Raw genomic sequence first — 15,468 nt, 5'->3', positions numbered from 1 at the left:
TCATTTGAAAGTAAATACTTTTGCTGGATACCCACTGGCCTGGGCTACCACCAATTTATCATCCCCATCATCACAGGTATATGCAAGGCCATGTGCATCGGTCACATCAGTTGTAACACATCCCAGGTATTCCCCATCTTCTGTAAAGCTATAGATTCCACCTTGGTCTCCTGTGTTAAAGCTAGCTATGTAGATAACACCATCATCACTACAACATACACCAGTTGGATGCCATGACTTGGCATCCTTTGGTGCGTTGATGGTGTGTATATGCTTACCAGTCTGATCCAATACATACACACCTGTGTTGGAGCTATATGGACTGACAGCAATTCTTCCCATTGGGGTGACTGCAATGAACCATGGGCGTATATCAACCTTGATCGTAGAGATATGTGTGCCATCTTGTGTGCATTTGCTGATGTATTTCTTGGTGCGATTTCCTACCAACAGGTGGCCATCATTATCTATATCAAGACCATGTAGTTGTGAGCCATAAGTATCAGATGATATACCATCTGGAGACTTGACAGGAAATTGCTTCAGGTATTGACCCATTAGACTGTAAATATTCACAAAACCAGTGGCGTCAGTAACATAGAATTGGTTATGACTAACAGCTACATTCCATGGATGTGATGCCTCGCCAAGCTGTATTCCCTGTTTAGTGCCAAGACTTAGTTTATATTGACCATCTCTCCGATACACTTTCACTTCTCCTGTATAGAAATCTGCAACTGCTATGTCTCCATTTGAGGCAATAGCTACACCGACACCATTACTCAACTTTCCTTCACCATCTTTCCCTATTTCTTTTTGTAGCTGCCATGTAGGTGTTTTTTCCCTGATGTGGCCCAATGGTTTCAACACTTGTTCTGATCGATTAGGTGAAAACTTGACAAAACTGACATCATCAGAAGTAGTAACCACCTGTGCCTGTTTAAGCTGCTTGAGTGTAGAAGTCAATGTAGTGTAGTTGGAAGCCACATCATGCTTGGAGCCTGAAGTCAGCACCTGATTAGCCATATCCATTGCGTTGTTTAACTTGGCTTGAAGATTGCTCAAATTTGCCTTGCTGCTGTCAATAGTGGTGTTTCTTTCTGCATCAATCTTCTGCAGTTTTTCAGAGTTTGAGTGATAGTCATCTTCTATGAGCTTTAAGAAACTGTGTATGACTTTTTCTTTGGTGGTTATGAGATCCTGGCTAGCTTTATCCATTACCGAATTTAATTCTGTTTTCACTTTGTCATCTTGTTTTATCGCAGTGTCAACTCTTTTAGCAACATCTCTGCAGCTTGCCAACAGTCCTTTGATCTCTTGCATCTGACCTTCAGTTGCAGACTCCAGAGTTAGGTAATCATGTTCAGGACGACTATGTTCTACCACGGTACAGACATGGCATATCGGAATGCCGCACGTCTTGCAGAAAAATCTCAGAATTTGATCTTTGTGATTTTGACAGCATTTAATTTTACCAACTTTGCTGATTTCTACTTTTCCTGATCTCAACTCTTCAATGGTATAAACTGCATGACCTTTGAGTGGGCCCAAAGGTTTGTGTGAATCAACACACTGCTGACAAAGAAATCCGTTGCAGTCTACACATCTGGCAACAGCGGCCCGATCAGTTGCTCCACAGCAGGTGCACTGCATCTTGAACTCTCCTGTTCCGCGAATGGCTCTTCTTTCTTTCAACTGAATGATGAAGAAGTTATTTCGTAGTCCATCGATTCCTCCTTTTGGTAGAAGAGTATCTTCTTGGCATAATGGGCAGGTGATTTGGCCAGGTGGATGTTTTACTTTTTTAAGGCACTTAACACAAAATGTGTGCAAGCAGATAAGTGCCTTGGGTTCTTCCATTTCTGACAGGCATATACCACAATTGATAAGGCTATCGATGTCATCCTCATTGTCTGCTGGATTTGACTCTGCCATCTTTCAAGAACTTGCTAATTTCTTAAGCTATCAAAAATGGAAATGGGTCTATTTGCAAAGCTTGTAAATAAGTATAGGCCTGTGAAGTATTGCAAGTATTGAACACTTTGAATGTTGTTTCAATGTGCCCAAGTATGACTATTTAGGACAATACAGCAGCATCCAAACTTTACTTGTCTCAGCACGGGAAGAAATATTTGAACCAATCGCTGAAGTCAAGAAGAGGATAAAGATTACAAATGCACAAGGCTGCAGGAGGAGCAATATATTTGGAAGGAATAAACAAAGTAGAGAGGAATTTTGTGACACTTCAAGCTGGGACTTCAAGCAACGAAGTCAAGCAATGTTAAAATACCAGAGAATGGGAAATCCAATCGATCTAAAAAACCCTTGGAAGACTGAGGTCTATATTCAATGTTTAGGGTAATCCTGCTCGTTATACATGAATGAGATATATTTTCAAGTGAGAATGTTCTGTTGCCTTGTGAAATTGAAGCGTATGTTTGTGTTGTTAGGTGTGATCATGTCACTTCCAGGACAAGAATGCCACTCTTGACAATAAAAAGAACGAACTGGTCTCAGGTATTTTTAAGTAAAGAGAACAAAATATGATACCAGCTTGATCCTAATTTAAAAACCAAAAATGGTTGCGTGTATTTTGCAATTCTTGGCAAAGTTAGTTTGTGCATAAAATAAAAGTAGGTATTAACAAGGAAACTGACAAATGTATACCACTTACAGTAGTATATACTAAACAGTTACAACGCCTTTAAACATTCTTATAAAAGTCTCTTAAATATACCATTTACAGCAATACTAAAGAGTTACAAAGGCTCCAAACGTGTCTAAACAAAATGTCGTGCGGAACTAAGCTCAAGGCTCTGTTTTTGTCAAACTTATTAAATTGTAATCACCAATGCAATTCATACGACCGTAGAACTAAGCTTATATTGGAGTATTTCAACTGAAAGAATGATACCAATTCTATAACTACAGAAAACACTTTCGAAAGAAAGAAACTTGTAAATAAGCGCATAAACCTTGCAGTTTTTAAATTATTACTCTCTCACAGTGTTCTTCATTCTCGGAAAGTGCCAGGCTGATGCTTCATTGATTCAGCGTAATCATGGTAGCCTTCAGAGAGATCTTCTTTACAAGCGGCGACTTGATGAAAATTCTGCTGCTGAAAGAAAAATAAATCATATCACGTTTAGATTATGCATGCATTGGGGTTTAGTCAACTAGGTGAGACAAAAATAATAGTGCTGCTGAATGGTGCAGCATGCATATCAAACCTATCATGCATTTTGGATGACGATGTAGCGCTTGGTCTACATGTAATTTCTTTCATAGATGGCGGGAAAAGGTCATCAATCTTTATACAGGGGCTAAATACAGGGTATTCCTTCGATTATACGAATACAGATAAAAGTATAGTTTTACCTATCTGTGACATATGATTCTTGAGTTATAAATGAAAAAGGTCATATTCTGGGCTCCACAGGGGTCAACATCACAAAAATGCTCTGATTGGTTTTAAAATGTTTTTTTTTTCATCTTGCCAAAACATTTCAAAATCAGAATAATGTGTTATATCTTGGATGTTTATCATGTTTATGGTAGAAGATTTTTTGGTGGTGAATGGTCCAGACTGCTGGAACAGGAGCTTGCTCATCAAAGATGCCAGAGGAGAATGACAAGTATAAAGAAAGCCACATAGGTTTAAGAAAACTAAAGAGACCTTACAGGACAAGTACATAGGTGGTGGAAGCAGCGAGGATATGCTCCCCCATCTAAATTTATCCCCCTAAAGATCCAATAGAAAAAAATAAAGCAAGAATTGCCCTGTGCATCTTCCTTTTTAGCCCGAAAAACACTGTTTTGGGCCAGCATAGGGCTAAATAGTCTGAAATTGAAGTTTTCGCGCTACATATCCTAGTAACATCAGATTAAAATATGTTTTTACCCCACCCCCTAAATTTTAATTCTCACCAAGTTCGCAGAACTTGTCCTTTGTGGTGTTACGATCTCAGATCAAGAAGTTGCGTAAGGCCAAACACACCTTTTACCCAATTTACTCAAGGATACACAATTACATATATTTTGTCGTGCATTTTTTGCTTGAAAATAAATTTTTCCTGGATTGCTCAAATGAGTAGTTTTTAATAATTGCATCAAGATATAGTTTGAAACTGTAGTTACAAAGCTAAGTAATTTACTTACATGTCCACGATTTCAATCCTATTTTCCAGCTGGTAAATGACAGTGTGATGCTTCGATTAGACACGGTTTACTCACATTTTCAAGGCGTCTCTTGATAACCACTAAGTAGGAGCTGAAATCAACAATAATATTAACAAGATGAGATTTGCTCTAATAAAGAACAAAAACAAAGTGTTCCAGGTTGTGCAGAAATAGACCAGGGTGTTCTGAGTGTTTCGAGGTATTTTTTGGTGTTCCGGGGTGTTGCGAAGTATTCTGGGTTGTTCTGAAGTGTTACGGGTTGTTCTGACGTGTTTCAAAGTGTGCCGGGTTGTTATGTAGTATTGGGGTGTTCTGTAGTGTTGGGGTGTTCCGAAATGTTCCAAGGTGTTCTAAAGAGCCTCAGAGTGTTCTGGGGTGTTTCAGAATGTGTTCCGAAGTATTGCAGATGTTTTGAAGTGTTCCAAAATGTTGCAGGGTGTTCTTTGGATGAAGTGTTCTGGGTTGTTTCAAAGTGCTTCATGGTATTCTGGAGTGTTCCGTAGTGCTGGGGTATTCAGAAACGTTCCAGGATGTTCAGAAGGGTCCGGAGGTGCTCCAAGATGTTCTGGGGTGTTTCCAAATGTTCTGAGGTATTCCAAAATGTTTCTGGGTGTTTTGGGGAGTTCCAGGGTGTTTCGAAGTGTTTCAAACCGTTCTATGTAGTTCCAAAGTGTAACGAGGTGTTCTGAAGTGTCTGTGGCGTTTTGAAGAATTTCCATGGTGTTTTGCAGTGCTTGGGTGTTCCGAAGCGTCCCAAGATGTTCGGAGGTGTTTTGAAGTGTTTTGGGGTGTTGTAAAGTGATTTCAGGTATTCTGAAATGTTCCTGAGTGTTTCGAGGAGTTCCGGAAGGGGGGGGGGGGGGCTGAAGTATTTCAAAACATTCCGGGTGTTCTGGAGTGTTCCAAAAGCGTTACATGGTGTTACAAAGTGTTACAGGGTATTCCAAAGTCGTCTTGCGACGTGTTCTGGTGTTCCAAAGTGTAACGGGGTGTTCTGAAGTGTCTGTGGCGTTTTGAAGAATTTACATGGTGTTTTGCAGTGTTTGGGTGTTCCAAAGATGTTCGGAGGTGTTTTGGGGTGTTGCAAAGTGTTCCCAGGTATTCTGAAATGTTCCTGAATGTTTCGGTGAGTTCCGGGGGTCTGAAGTATTTCAAAGCATTCTGGAGTGTTCCAAAAGGGTTAAATGGTGTTACAAAGTGTTACGGGGTGTTCCAAAGTCTTACGGCGTGTTCTGGTATTCCAAAGTGTTCTCGGGAGTTTCCAGATGTTCTGGGGTATTCCAAAGTGCTTCAAACCTTTCTGGGGTGTTCCAAAGTGCTCCAGGGTGTTTCGAAGTATTCTGGGTAGTTCTGGCGTGCTGTAGCGTGTTCCGTAGTGTTGGAGTGCTCAGAGAGTTCCAGGATGTTTCAAAGTGTTCCATGGGTTTCCCGTTTTTCCAAAGTATTACAGAGTGTTCCTGGGCGTTCTGTGTGTTCCAAAGCGTTCCAAGATGTTTCGGGGTGTTCTGAAGTGTCCTGGGTTATACATAAGTGTTCTGTAGTGTTTTGGGCGTTCTTTATTAGAGGATATTGATCACCTCTTTTATGTATTTTGTTTTACAGACCGTGATCATTGTTGGTCGCCATTAAAGTTCAACAAATAGACAGCGTTCTTATTTATGATCACGGTGATTATAACCAAAGACTAGCCAACCACAGCAACAATGCCTGTCGTAACATGTCCAATCCCTGGCTGTGACTACACCACTGCCGATCTTGATGCTGCCATCGTTGCTGCACTCATCACTACCCACAGCGCTATCCACACCTCTGGACAAACAGCCAAGGTGGAAAAGGTTAAACGACCCACGATTGCCGCTGCTGGCTCAAGTGAGGAATGGGCTTACTTTACATCTCGCTGGACAGACTATGTTGAAGCTACCAAAGTCACGGGCAAAGATCGGGTGGTACAATTGCTTGAATGCTGCTCAGAACCGTTACGCAAAGACCTCACAAGAGCAGCAGGAGGAACCCTTACAAACAAAACGGAAGCTGAGGTTCTAGCAGCGATAAAGATACTCGCCGTACGTGAGGAGAACACAATGGTCGCAAGGGCACATCTCCATAACATGCGACAGGATCGTGACGAAGCAGTCCGCAGCTTCGGGGCTCGACTCCAGGGACAAGCAGGCATTTGTAAATTTGTTATTAAGTGCCCAGGCTGCAACACTGACGTCAACTACACAGATGCAATTCTCAGAGATGTTCTGACATGAGGCATTGCTGATCCTGACATTCAACTCGACCTCCTAGGTAGTGAGAATCAAGACATGACATTGGAAGAGGTGTTTCAATTTGTTGACGCCAAGGAGTCCGGAAAACGATCAGCTTCCACGTTACTCGACTCACATGCAGTTGACGCAGCAGCCACCAGCACGTATAGGAAGGCCACAAAAGCAAACTTTAAGGATAAATATGACCCATGCTCATACTGCGGCAAAAAGGGTCATGGCAAAAGTTCCCCTGCCCGCATACGCAAGAATGAATGCCCAGCATTTGGACACACATGTGAACTTTGTCATCGTGAAAACCACATGGAGGGTGTCTGCCGAAGCAAAGACAATCCAAAACTTTCAAGACGAACAGCCCCAGGTCCTTCGCAGGACAAAGAAAGTGCTGTATTTGATGCTTTATGCACTGTCACTGACTCAGGACGCCCTGTGATCAGACACAAAACGGTAACGACAACCTGTCCGACACTTGGCATAAGAAGAGGTCCTCACCCCAACCCTATATAGATGTGACCATCAAAGTCGTTCCCAAAGATTACACAGACCTTGGCTTTGACCTATCCACTCCCAGCATGACCTGCCAGATCCCTGCCATGGCTGATACAGGTTGCCAGAGCTGCCTTGCTGGAATAAAGGTCATTCACCGCCTTGGGTTACGTGCATGTGACCTCCTCCCTGTATCCATGCAGATGCACACCGCCAACTATGGAGGTATCAAGATCCTTGGGGCCACTGTACTCCGAATATCAGGCAAGGATGATCAAGGCGTAGTATTTGAAACACGACAGATGACTTATGTCACAGACACCTCTGACAAGTTCTTCCTTAGCAAGGAAGCCTGCATTGCCCTAGCGATTATCCCCGAAACCTTTCCCAAGATGGGGGCGACTCACACTGCACAACAGCCAGATGCCACTGCAGCACTGCAGGAGGACCCCACCATAGCCTGTGACTGCCCACGGCGCCAAAAGCCAACTCCTCCCCCACAAGTCTGCCATTCCCGGCCACTGATGATAACCGTATGCAGCTGCAACAGTATCTCCTTGACTACTACAAGTCAAGTGCATTCAACATCTGTGAGCACCAGACACTGCCCCTTATGGACACCCCTCCCATCAAACTCATGGTAGATCCCCAGGCTGAACCAGTCGCACACCACACACCAGTTCCTGTCCCCCTCCACTGGAGAGATGCTGTCAAAGCTGGCATAGACCATGATGTGCAGTTGGGTGTGCTTGAACCTGTCCCTATTGGTGAGCCTGTCACCTGGTGCCATAGAATGGTTGTGTGTGCCAAGAAAAATGGTAAACCTCGACGCACAGTCGACTTCCAGGCCCTTAATGCCCATGCCACACGTGAAACACACCACACCCAATCACCTTTTCACCAGGCTAGGTCAGTCCCAAATGACAAGAAGAAAACTATCTTTGATGCATGGAACGGCTATCATAGCGTACCCATCTGCAAAGAGGATCGACACCTGACCACCTTTATTACACCCTGGGGCAGGTATCGTTACAAAACAGCCCCCAAGGTTACATCGCCTCAGGTGATGGATACACCAGGCGCTATGATGCTATTGTGTCAGACATCCCTAACAAGACCAAATGTGTCGATGATGTCCTGCTTTGGGCTGACACATTAGCTGACAGCTTCTTCCAAGCTGTTGAGTGGCTTGACACCTGTGGGCGGAATGGAATCACCCTTAACCCTGACAAATTTGTTCTAGGTGCTGACACCGTGGACTTCGCTGGTTTTGAGATAACCCCCACAAATGTCCGCCCCTGCAAGAGGTTCCTTCACGCCATACTTGACTTCCCAACACCCACAAATATCACTGACATACGCTCGTGGTTTGGACTTGTCAATCAGGTATCATATGCCTTTAGCATGGCTGATAAGATGCTCCCGTTTCGTCAACTAATGCAATCCAATGCAACATTCAAATGGGATGAGCCCCTCCAGAGTGCTTTCGAGGAATCCAAAGCTGTCATTATTGGTGAGATAGAAGAAGGTGTTCGAATCTTTGATACCAGCAAGCCCACCTGCTTGGCCACAGACTGGTCCAAGAATGGCATTGGTTTTGGCTGCTCCAAAAACACTGCAGTTGCCCTAACACTGAACCATTCTGTTGTAAGACAGGGTGGAAGATCACCCTTGTTGGCAGCAGATTCACACACCCCCATGAATCCTGTTACGCTCCAATAGAGGGTGAGGCCCTTGCAGTCGTTGATGCCCTAGACAAAGCCAGATACTTTGTACTGGGATGTGAGGACCTTATACTTGCTGTTGATCACAAACCCCTCCTGAAGATATTCAATGACCGTTCCCTGGAGGACATACCCAACCCTCGCCTAAAGAATCTCAAAGAGAAGACCATGCGTTATCGCTTCCGAATGGTCCACATACCAGGCATTCGCCATCGTGCCACAGATTGCCTTTCCCGTCACCCAACTGGAGACCCTGTGAAGCTAAATCTTCCTGATGACATAGCAACTATTGATTCCATGCCCACCTTCTTAGCAGACTCGCAAACCCTCTTGCTTGGCCTACGCACCCCTGCAACACATATCAATGCCATTGAAGATCTTATCTTCTTCTGTGTACTCCCTGTACACCCTCAACCTCAAATCTGTCACATGGGACAGAGTGCGTACTGCCACAGCTAGTGATGCCAACATGCAAACCCTTGTTGACCTCATAGAATCTGGCATACCGGAATTCCGACACGAACTCCCTGAACCCCTACGTGAATACTTCAAATTCCGAGACGGTTTATATACAGTTGACGGTGCTCTACAAGGATCGGGTGGTTATCCCACCACCCCTCAGAGATGAAGTGCTAGCCAATCTGCATGCCGCACACCAAGGAGTCACCTCCATGACTTCACGAGCGGAGGCATCAATAATTTGGCCAGGCATTACCCCTGCAATTGCCGCAATTTGTGCCAGGTGCAATCATTGCAATCGCATCACTCCCTCGAACCCAAGTGCACCACCTACCCCACTAGTACCCCCTGATTACCCATTTCAATGTGTTTGCGCCGATTTCTTCCACTACAAAGGTTGCAACTACTTAGTAGTGGTAGACCGTTATTCCAACTGGCCGGTTGTTGAGAGGTCTTCTAATGGTGCAGAAGGACTCATTACTTGCCTCAGACGCACTTTTGTCACTTTTGGTATCCCCGATGAGCTGGCATCTGATGGGGGCCCCGAATTCACAGCGGTAGCTACACGTCGATTTCTTCAAGACTGGGGCGTACATCATCGCCTTTCCTCAGTAGCTTTCCCCCATAGCAACTGCCGTGCTGAGGTCGGGGTCAAGACTGTGAAACGTCTTCTTATGAACAACACCAGCCACAATGGTGATCTTGATACTGATGCATTACAACGTGCCATGCTCCAGTATCGCAATACCCCAGACAGAGATACTAAACTCTCCCCAGCCATGTGTATTTTTGGCCGTCCCATTCGAGACTTCATACCCATACCACCTGGTAAATACAAACCCCATGATACATGGCGGGAAACACTAGCAGCTCGTGAAGAAGCTCTCCGCAACCGTCACATGAGAGGGGCTGAGCGCTGGAGCGAGCACACCAAACGACTCCTGCCCCTTGCTGTTGGTGACCGTGTTCGCATTCAAAACCAGACAGGTCCACACCCCCTGAAATGGGACAAAACAGGTATGATTGTCGAGGTCCGCCAGTTTGACCAGTATGTAGTACGTGTTGATGGCTCCGGAAGGGTTACCCTACGGAATAGGAAGTTCCTCCGGAAATACCTCCCTGTCCAGATACCCTCTCCCCGATTGACAGTTGATACCGACATTGGAGTAAGCCGTCCGATAGTTCCACAACCTGTAACCCCACAACTATGCAACGCATCCAAGCCAACTGCTGCCACCAACAAAAATCCCCCAGGTTCAACCATGACAACTGTTAATCCACCATCACACCCTCCACTCCTATCACCCCCATTAACAGTGGATACAGCCCCTGGTCAACCATCCACCATGGCCCAGGACCCCTCTTGTCATCGTCACCAACTGCCCATCCTTGATGACAACCCTGAACCTATGGCTCATCCGCAAGATGCAGGACATTCCCGTCCCCCGACGCTGACCCTTCGCCAGCAGTCATCCCAGCTGCTTCCCCCAGGCGTTCTGGTCGGAGTACCCACAAACCTGCCTGGCACTCTGACTATGACATGTGATCCTGCTCCACCAACATCCTTTGACCAGTTGACCATGTTCTTTGTTGTTTAGACAGTGTTGTTCTTCGTAGTTTTCAAAAACAAAACTTTCATAACAAATGTTATTGTTTCATTATTAGTCTTTGCCAACTTTAATGTATGAACATTATGTGCCACAGGATGTGCCACAGAACACTTATGAATAATATGTGCCACAGAACATTTTTCACACTATACCAATGTTCAGGACACTTGAATGAACATTAGGTGCCAAAGACTTGGGGGGAGATAGAGGATATTGATCACCTCTTTTATGTATTTTGTTTTACAGACCGTGATCATTGTTGGTCGCCATTAAAGTTCAACAAATAGACAGCGTTCTTATTTATTTATTATTCAGAAGTATTTCGAAATGTTCCTGGGTGTTTCGGGGAGCTGTAGGGTGTTCTGAGGTTTAAAGCGTTTTGGGGTGTATTAAAGTGTTTGAGGTTGTACTGAGGTGTTCAGGTGTCTTCTAGAGTATTAAAAAATGTTCCGATGTATTCCGCGAGGTATTCCGAAAAGTTTCGGTGAGCTCGAGGATGTTTCAGGATTATTGAAGTGTTTCAAAGCGTTTCAGGGGTGTTCCAAGGCGTTCAGGAATGTTCTTAAGTATTCTAGGGTCTGTGTGTTCTGAGTTATACTGAAGCGTTCCGGGTGTTTAAAGTGAAGCGTGGAATTCCTGGTTGTTCCTGGGTGTTTCAGGGAGTAGGTCTAGGGTGTTCTAAAACGATTTTTCAATATGTTCCGGAATGTTTCAAAACGTTCTGGGGTGTTATGAAGTGTTCCCAAGTGTTTCAAGGCGTTTTGGTGTTCCGAATTGGTCCATGGTGTTCTGAATTGTTCTGAAGTGTTTCGGGGTGTATCGACGTGTTCCAAAGCGTTCAAGAGTGTTCTGGATGCTCCAAAGTATTCCGGGGTCTTCTATTGTGTTTCGGATTGTTCAGAAGTGTTTCTGGTTGTTGCAAACTGTTCCGGAGTATTCTGGTGTATTCCGAAGTGTTACTGGTTGTTCCGAGGTGTTTCAAAGTGCTCAACGGCATTTCAAAGTATACCAGGTTTTTCCAAAGTGTTTTGGGGTGTTCTGGGATGCTCTGGATGTTCCAAAGTGTTATAAAATGTCCCGGGGTATTCCACAGTGTTCCGTGGTATTCCAGAGTGTTCAATTGTATTCTTCAGTGTTCTGGGGCGTTCCAATGTGTTCTGAGTTATTCAGAAGTGTTCCAGGTGTTCAAAGTATTGCGAGGTATTCCGAAATATTCCTGGGTGTTTCAGGGAGTTTCAAAACCATCCGAGGTGTTCCAATGTGTCACGGGTGTTCTGATGTGTTCTGGGGAGTTCCAACTTGTTTTCGGTTGTACTGCAGTGTTCCATAATATTGGGTGTTCGGAAACTTTCCGAAGTGTTCAGATGTGTTTGGAAGTGGTCTGGGGTGTTCTAAAGTGTTATGATGTGTTCTGAAGTGTTCGTGGGTATTTCGGAGTGTTATGAGTTGTACTGAAGAGTTCCAGAGTGTTTCTGGGTGTTCCGAAGTGTTTCAAAGCGTTCCAGGGTTCTCCAAAGTATTCCAGTGTAATTTAAAATCTTCCATGGTATTCCGGAGTGTTTCAAAGTGTTCCGGGATCTTCTGAAGTGTTTCAGGGCGTTCTGGGATGGATTGAAGTGTTCCAAAGCATTCAGGAGTGTTCCATGGTGTTTCGGAATGTCTCCAGGCGTTCCGAAGTATTATGGGTGTTCTATGGTGTTCCGGATTGTTCAGAAGTATTACAGGATGTTGCAGCGTGTTTCGGAGTATTCTGTGCTGTTTTCAGGTGTTTCAGTGCGTTCTGAGGTGTTCCGAAGCGTTTTGAGATGTCCTGAGGTCTTTCAAAGTGCTCCGCGGCATTGCAAAGTATTCGAGGTTGTTCCAACGTGTTTTGGGGTGTTCTGATGTGTTCCATTACCGGGTGTTCCAGTGCGTTCCAAAGCGTTTCGGTCTGTCCTGAGGTGTTTCAAAATGCTTCACGGCATTGCAAAGTATTCGAGGTTGTTCCAAAGTGTTTTGGGGTGTTCTGAATTGTTCCATGTTGTTCCAAAGTGTTGCTAGATGTTCTCAGTGATCGAAAGTTTTCTTAAATGTACCGGGGTGTTCCAAAGTGTTCCATGGTTATCCAGAGTGTTCCAATGTTCTTAAGTGTTCTGGGCGTTCTGATGTGTTCTGGGTTATACTGAAGTGTTCCGGGGTGTTCAAAGTGTTGCGAGGTATTCCGAAATGTTCCTGGGTGCTACATGGAGTTCTAGAGTGTTAAGTGTTACAGGGTGTTATGAAGTGTTCTGGGCGTTCCAAATTGTTCTGGGTTGTACTGAAGAGTTCCAGAGTGTTTGGGTGTTCGGAAGCTTTTCAGGATGTTCCAATGTGTTCGGAGGTGTTTCGAAGTGTTGTGGGTGTTCCAAATTGTTCTGAGGTATTCTGAAATATTCGTGGGTGTTTCGGTTGACATCACCAGCCATTACAACCGTCACCAATAATCACCACACATCACCTAGTATTACCAGCCATCAAGATACATCACAAACTATCACCAGGCACCACCATGATCAGCTATCACTATCCCTCACTAACCATCACCAACAATCACATGCTGTATCACCTGCTATATCACTAGACATCATCAGGCATCACCGGTATCACTAGCTATCACCAATCATCACATGATATTACCAGCCATCACCATACATCACAAATCATCACAAACCATCACCAGGCATGACCTGGTATCACCACCATCACCATCTATTACCATGCATCATATGGTATTATCAAACAACACCAGGCATCACCGGTATCACTAGCTATCACCAATCATCACATGATATTACCAGCCATCATCATACATCACAAACCATCACCAGTCATCACTTGAAATTAATAACCATCACCATAACCAGCTATCTCCATCCATCACCATCCAACAATAATCATCACCAGTCATCGCCAACAATCACCAGGCATCACCTAGTATCACTAGCCATCACCAACCGTCATCAGGCATGATCTGGTATCACCGCCATCACCATCTATCACCATGCATCATAAGATGTCACCAAAGAACACCAGGCATCACCTGGTATTACCAGCCATCATAAGCCATTACTAAGCATCATCGTTACCTGGTATCACTAGCCATCGCCTGGTATCATTAACCATCACCAGCCATCGCCTCACATCACCAATAATGACCAGGCATGACCCCCAACCCAACACCATAGAGTTTTTAAGTGTTTTAGCAACGTTGTTGTTACAACGTTGTTGTTATATGACGTTTTGTGTTACTAATACTAGGGCTGGTATCACCGGCCATCACCATCTATTATCATGCATGTGTCACCTGGTATTACCAAACGACACCACACATCACCTCATATTACCATCCATCACCAGGCATCACATTGTATATCTAGCCATCACCATTTATTATTAGTCATCACGTATCAGGTATCACTATCCACCACTAGCCATCACCAATAATCACCCGTCATCAGCTGGTATCACTAACCATCACCTGGTATCACTAACATCACCACACTGCAAAAACTCGAGTGTTTAAAGTAACACCGGCTGGAGTCAATAGAGGCCCGCACCCAGGTGTGTTTATTTTTAACAGTTTTGGGTGGTGTTTTTTTAAACACTTTTTGTGTCATTTTTGACACCTGGAAGGTATAATAATAACATCAAAGGTGTTAAAAACAAAACCCCTGGGTGCGATCCTCTATTTACTCCAACCGGTGTTACTTTTAACACCCGAGTTTTTGCAGTGCAGCCATTAATACCAACCATCACAAGCCATCACCTGGTATCACTAACTCTCACCAGCCATTATACCTTATACCAACCATCACCAATATTCAATCATCTCCAGGCGCCACTAATTATCACCAATCATTACAAGCCATCATCATTGTTTTTGCTGAACCGTGAAATGGTATCAGCCTATATGTCTACGCTACTTACTTACTTACTAACCAACCTTTTGGTCTGAAATGGACATATCTTTAAATGCCACGAAGGTATGAACCCCCATGTGGTGTCAAATAAAAGAGGAAGAATTAAAGAATATAATGAAAATATTTTCCTACCCACTCATAATAAGCTCTGGGTCTATATTCATATAGGTCCTTTTCTATGAGGCGGGGTTAGGGTCAAAACTCGGAAGAGCATACGGTCGAAGCTCGTCCTCGGTACGTTCGGAATCAACAGCATACGGTCGTAGCTCATCCTCAGTAACTTCAGAATTAAGAACATACGGTCGTAGCTCGCCCTCGGTAAATTCGGAATTAAGTCGTAGCTCGCCGTCGGTAAGTTCGGAATCAACAACATACGGTCGTAGCTCGCGGGTCGTCCAAGGTAAGTTCGGAATCAAGAGCATACGGTCGTAGCTCGTACGGTCTACGTCCGAGCGTACACAGTATGCTCTGATTGATTCTCTGATTGATTCACCGAATGAGTCTCTGATTGATTATCTGATTGATTCACTGAATGATAATATCAATTCCCCAATTATCCGAACAGAATTACCCGTAATTACCCGTCAGGAATTTTTATGAGGAGGGATTATCAAAACTCGAAGAGCATACGGTCGAAGCTCGTCCTCGGTAAGTTGAGAATCATTCAGAGAATCAATCAGAGCATACAGTGTACGCTCGGACGTAGACCGTACGAGCTACGACCGTATGCTCTTGATTCCGAACTTACCTTGGACGACCAGCGAGCTACGACCGTATGTTGTTGATTCCAAACTTACCGAGG

The 15,468-nt window shown here is 44.3% G+C and overlaps 1 protein-coding gene across 1 annotated transcript; it reads right to left on the bottom strand.

The window, feature by feature from the left end:
• LOC140137054 (E3 ubiquitin-protein ligase TRIM45-like) lies at positions 1–1,935 on the bottom strand. The gene has a single exon (XM_072158712.1). It carries the CDS (start codon positions 1,933–1,935, stop codon positions 1–3), a length of 1,935 nt encoding a protein of 644 aa, XP_072014813.1.
• Between the last annotated feature and the right edge of the window lie 13,533 nt (positions 1,936–15,468).

This window comes from Amphiura filiformis, chromosome 17 (genome assembly GCF_039555335.1).
Source record: "Amphiura filiformis chromosome 17, Afil_fr2py, whole genome shotgun sequence".
In the NCBI taxonomy this organism is placed as follows: Eukaryota; Metazoa; Echinodermata; class Ophiuroidea; order Amphilepidida; family Amphiuridae; genus Amphiura; species Amphiura filiformis.
The sequence above is the reverse complement of the archived record's forward strand: the minus strand, read 5'-3'. Positions and strand labels throughout refer to the sequence as shown.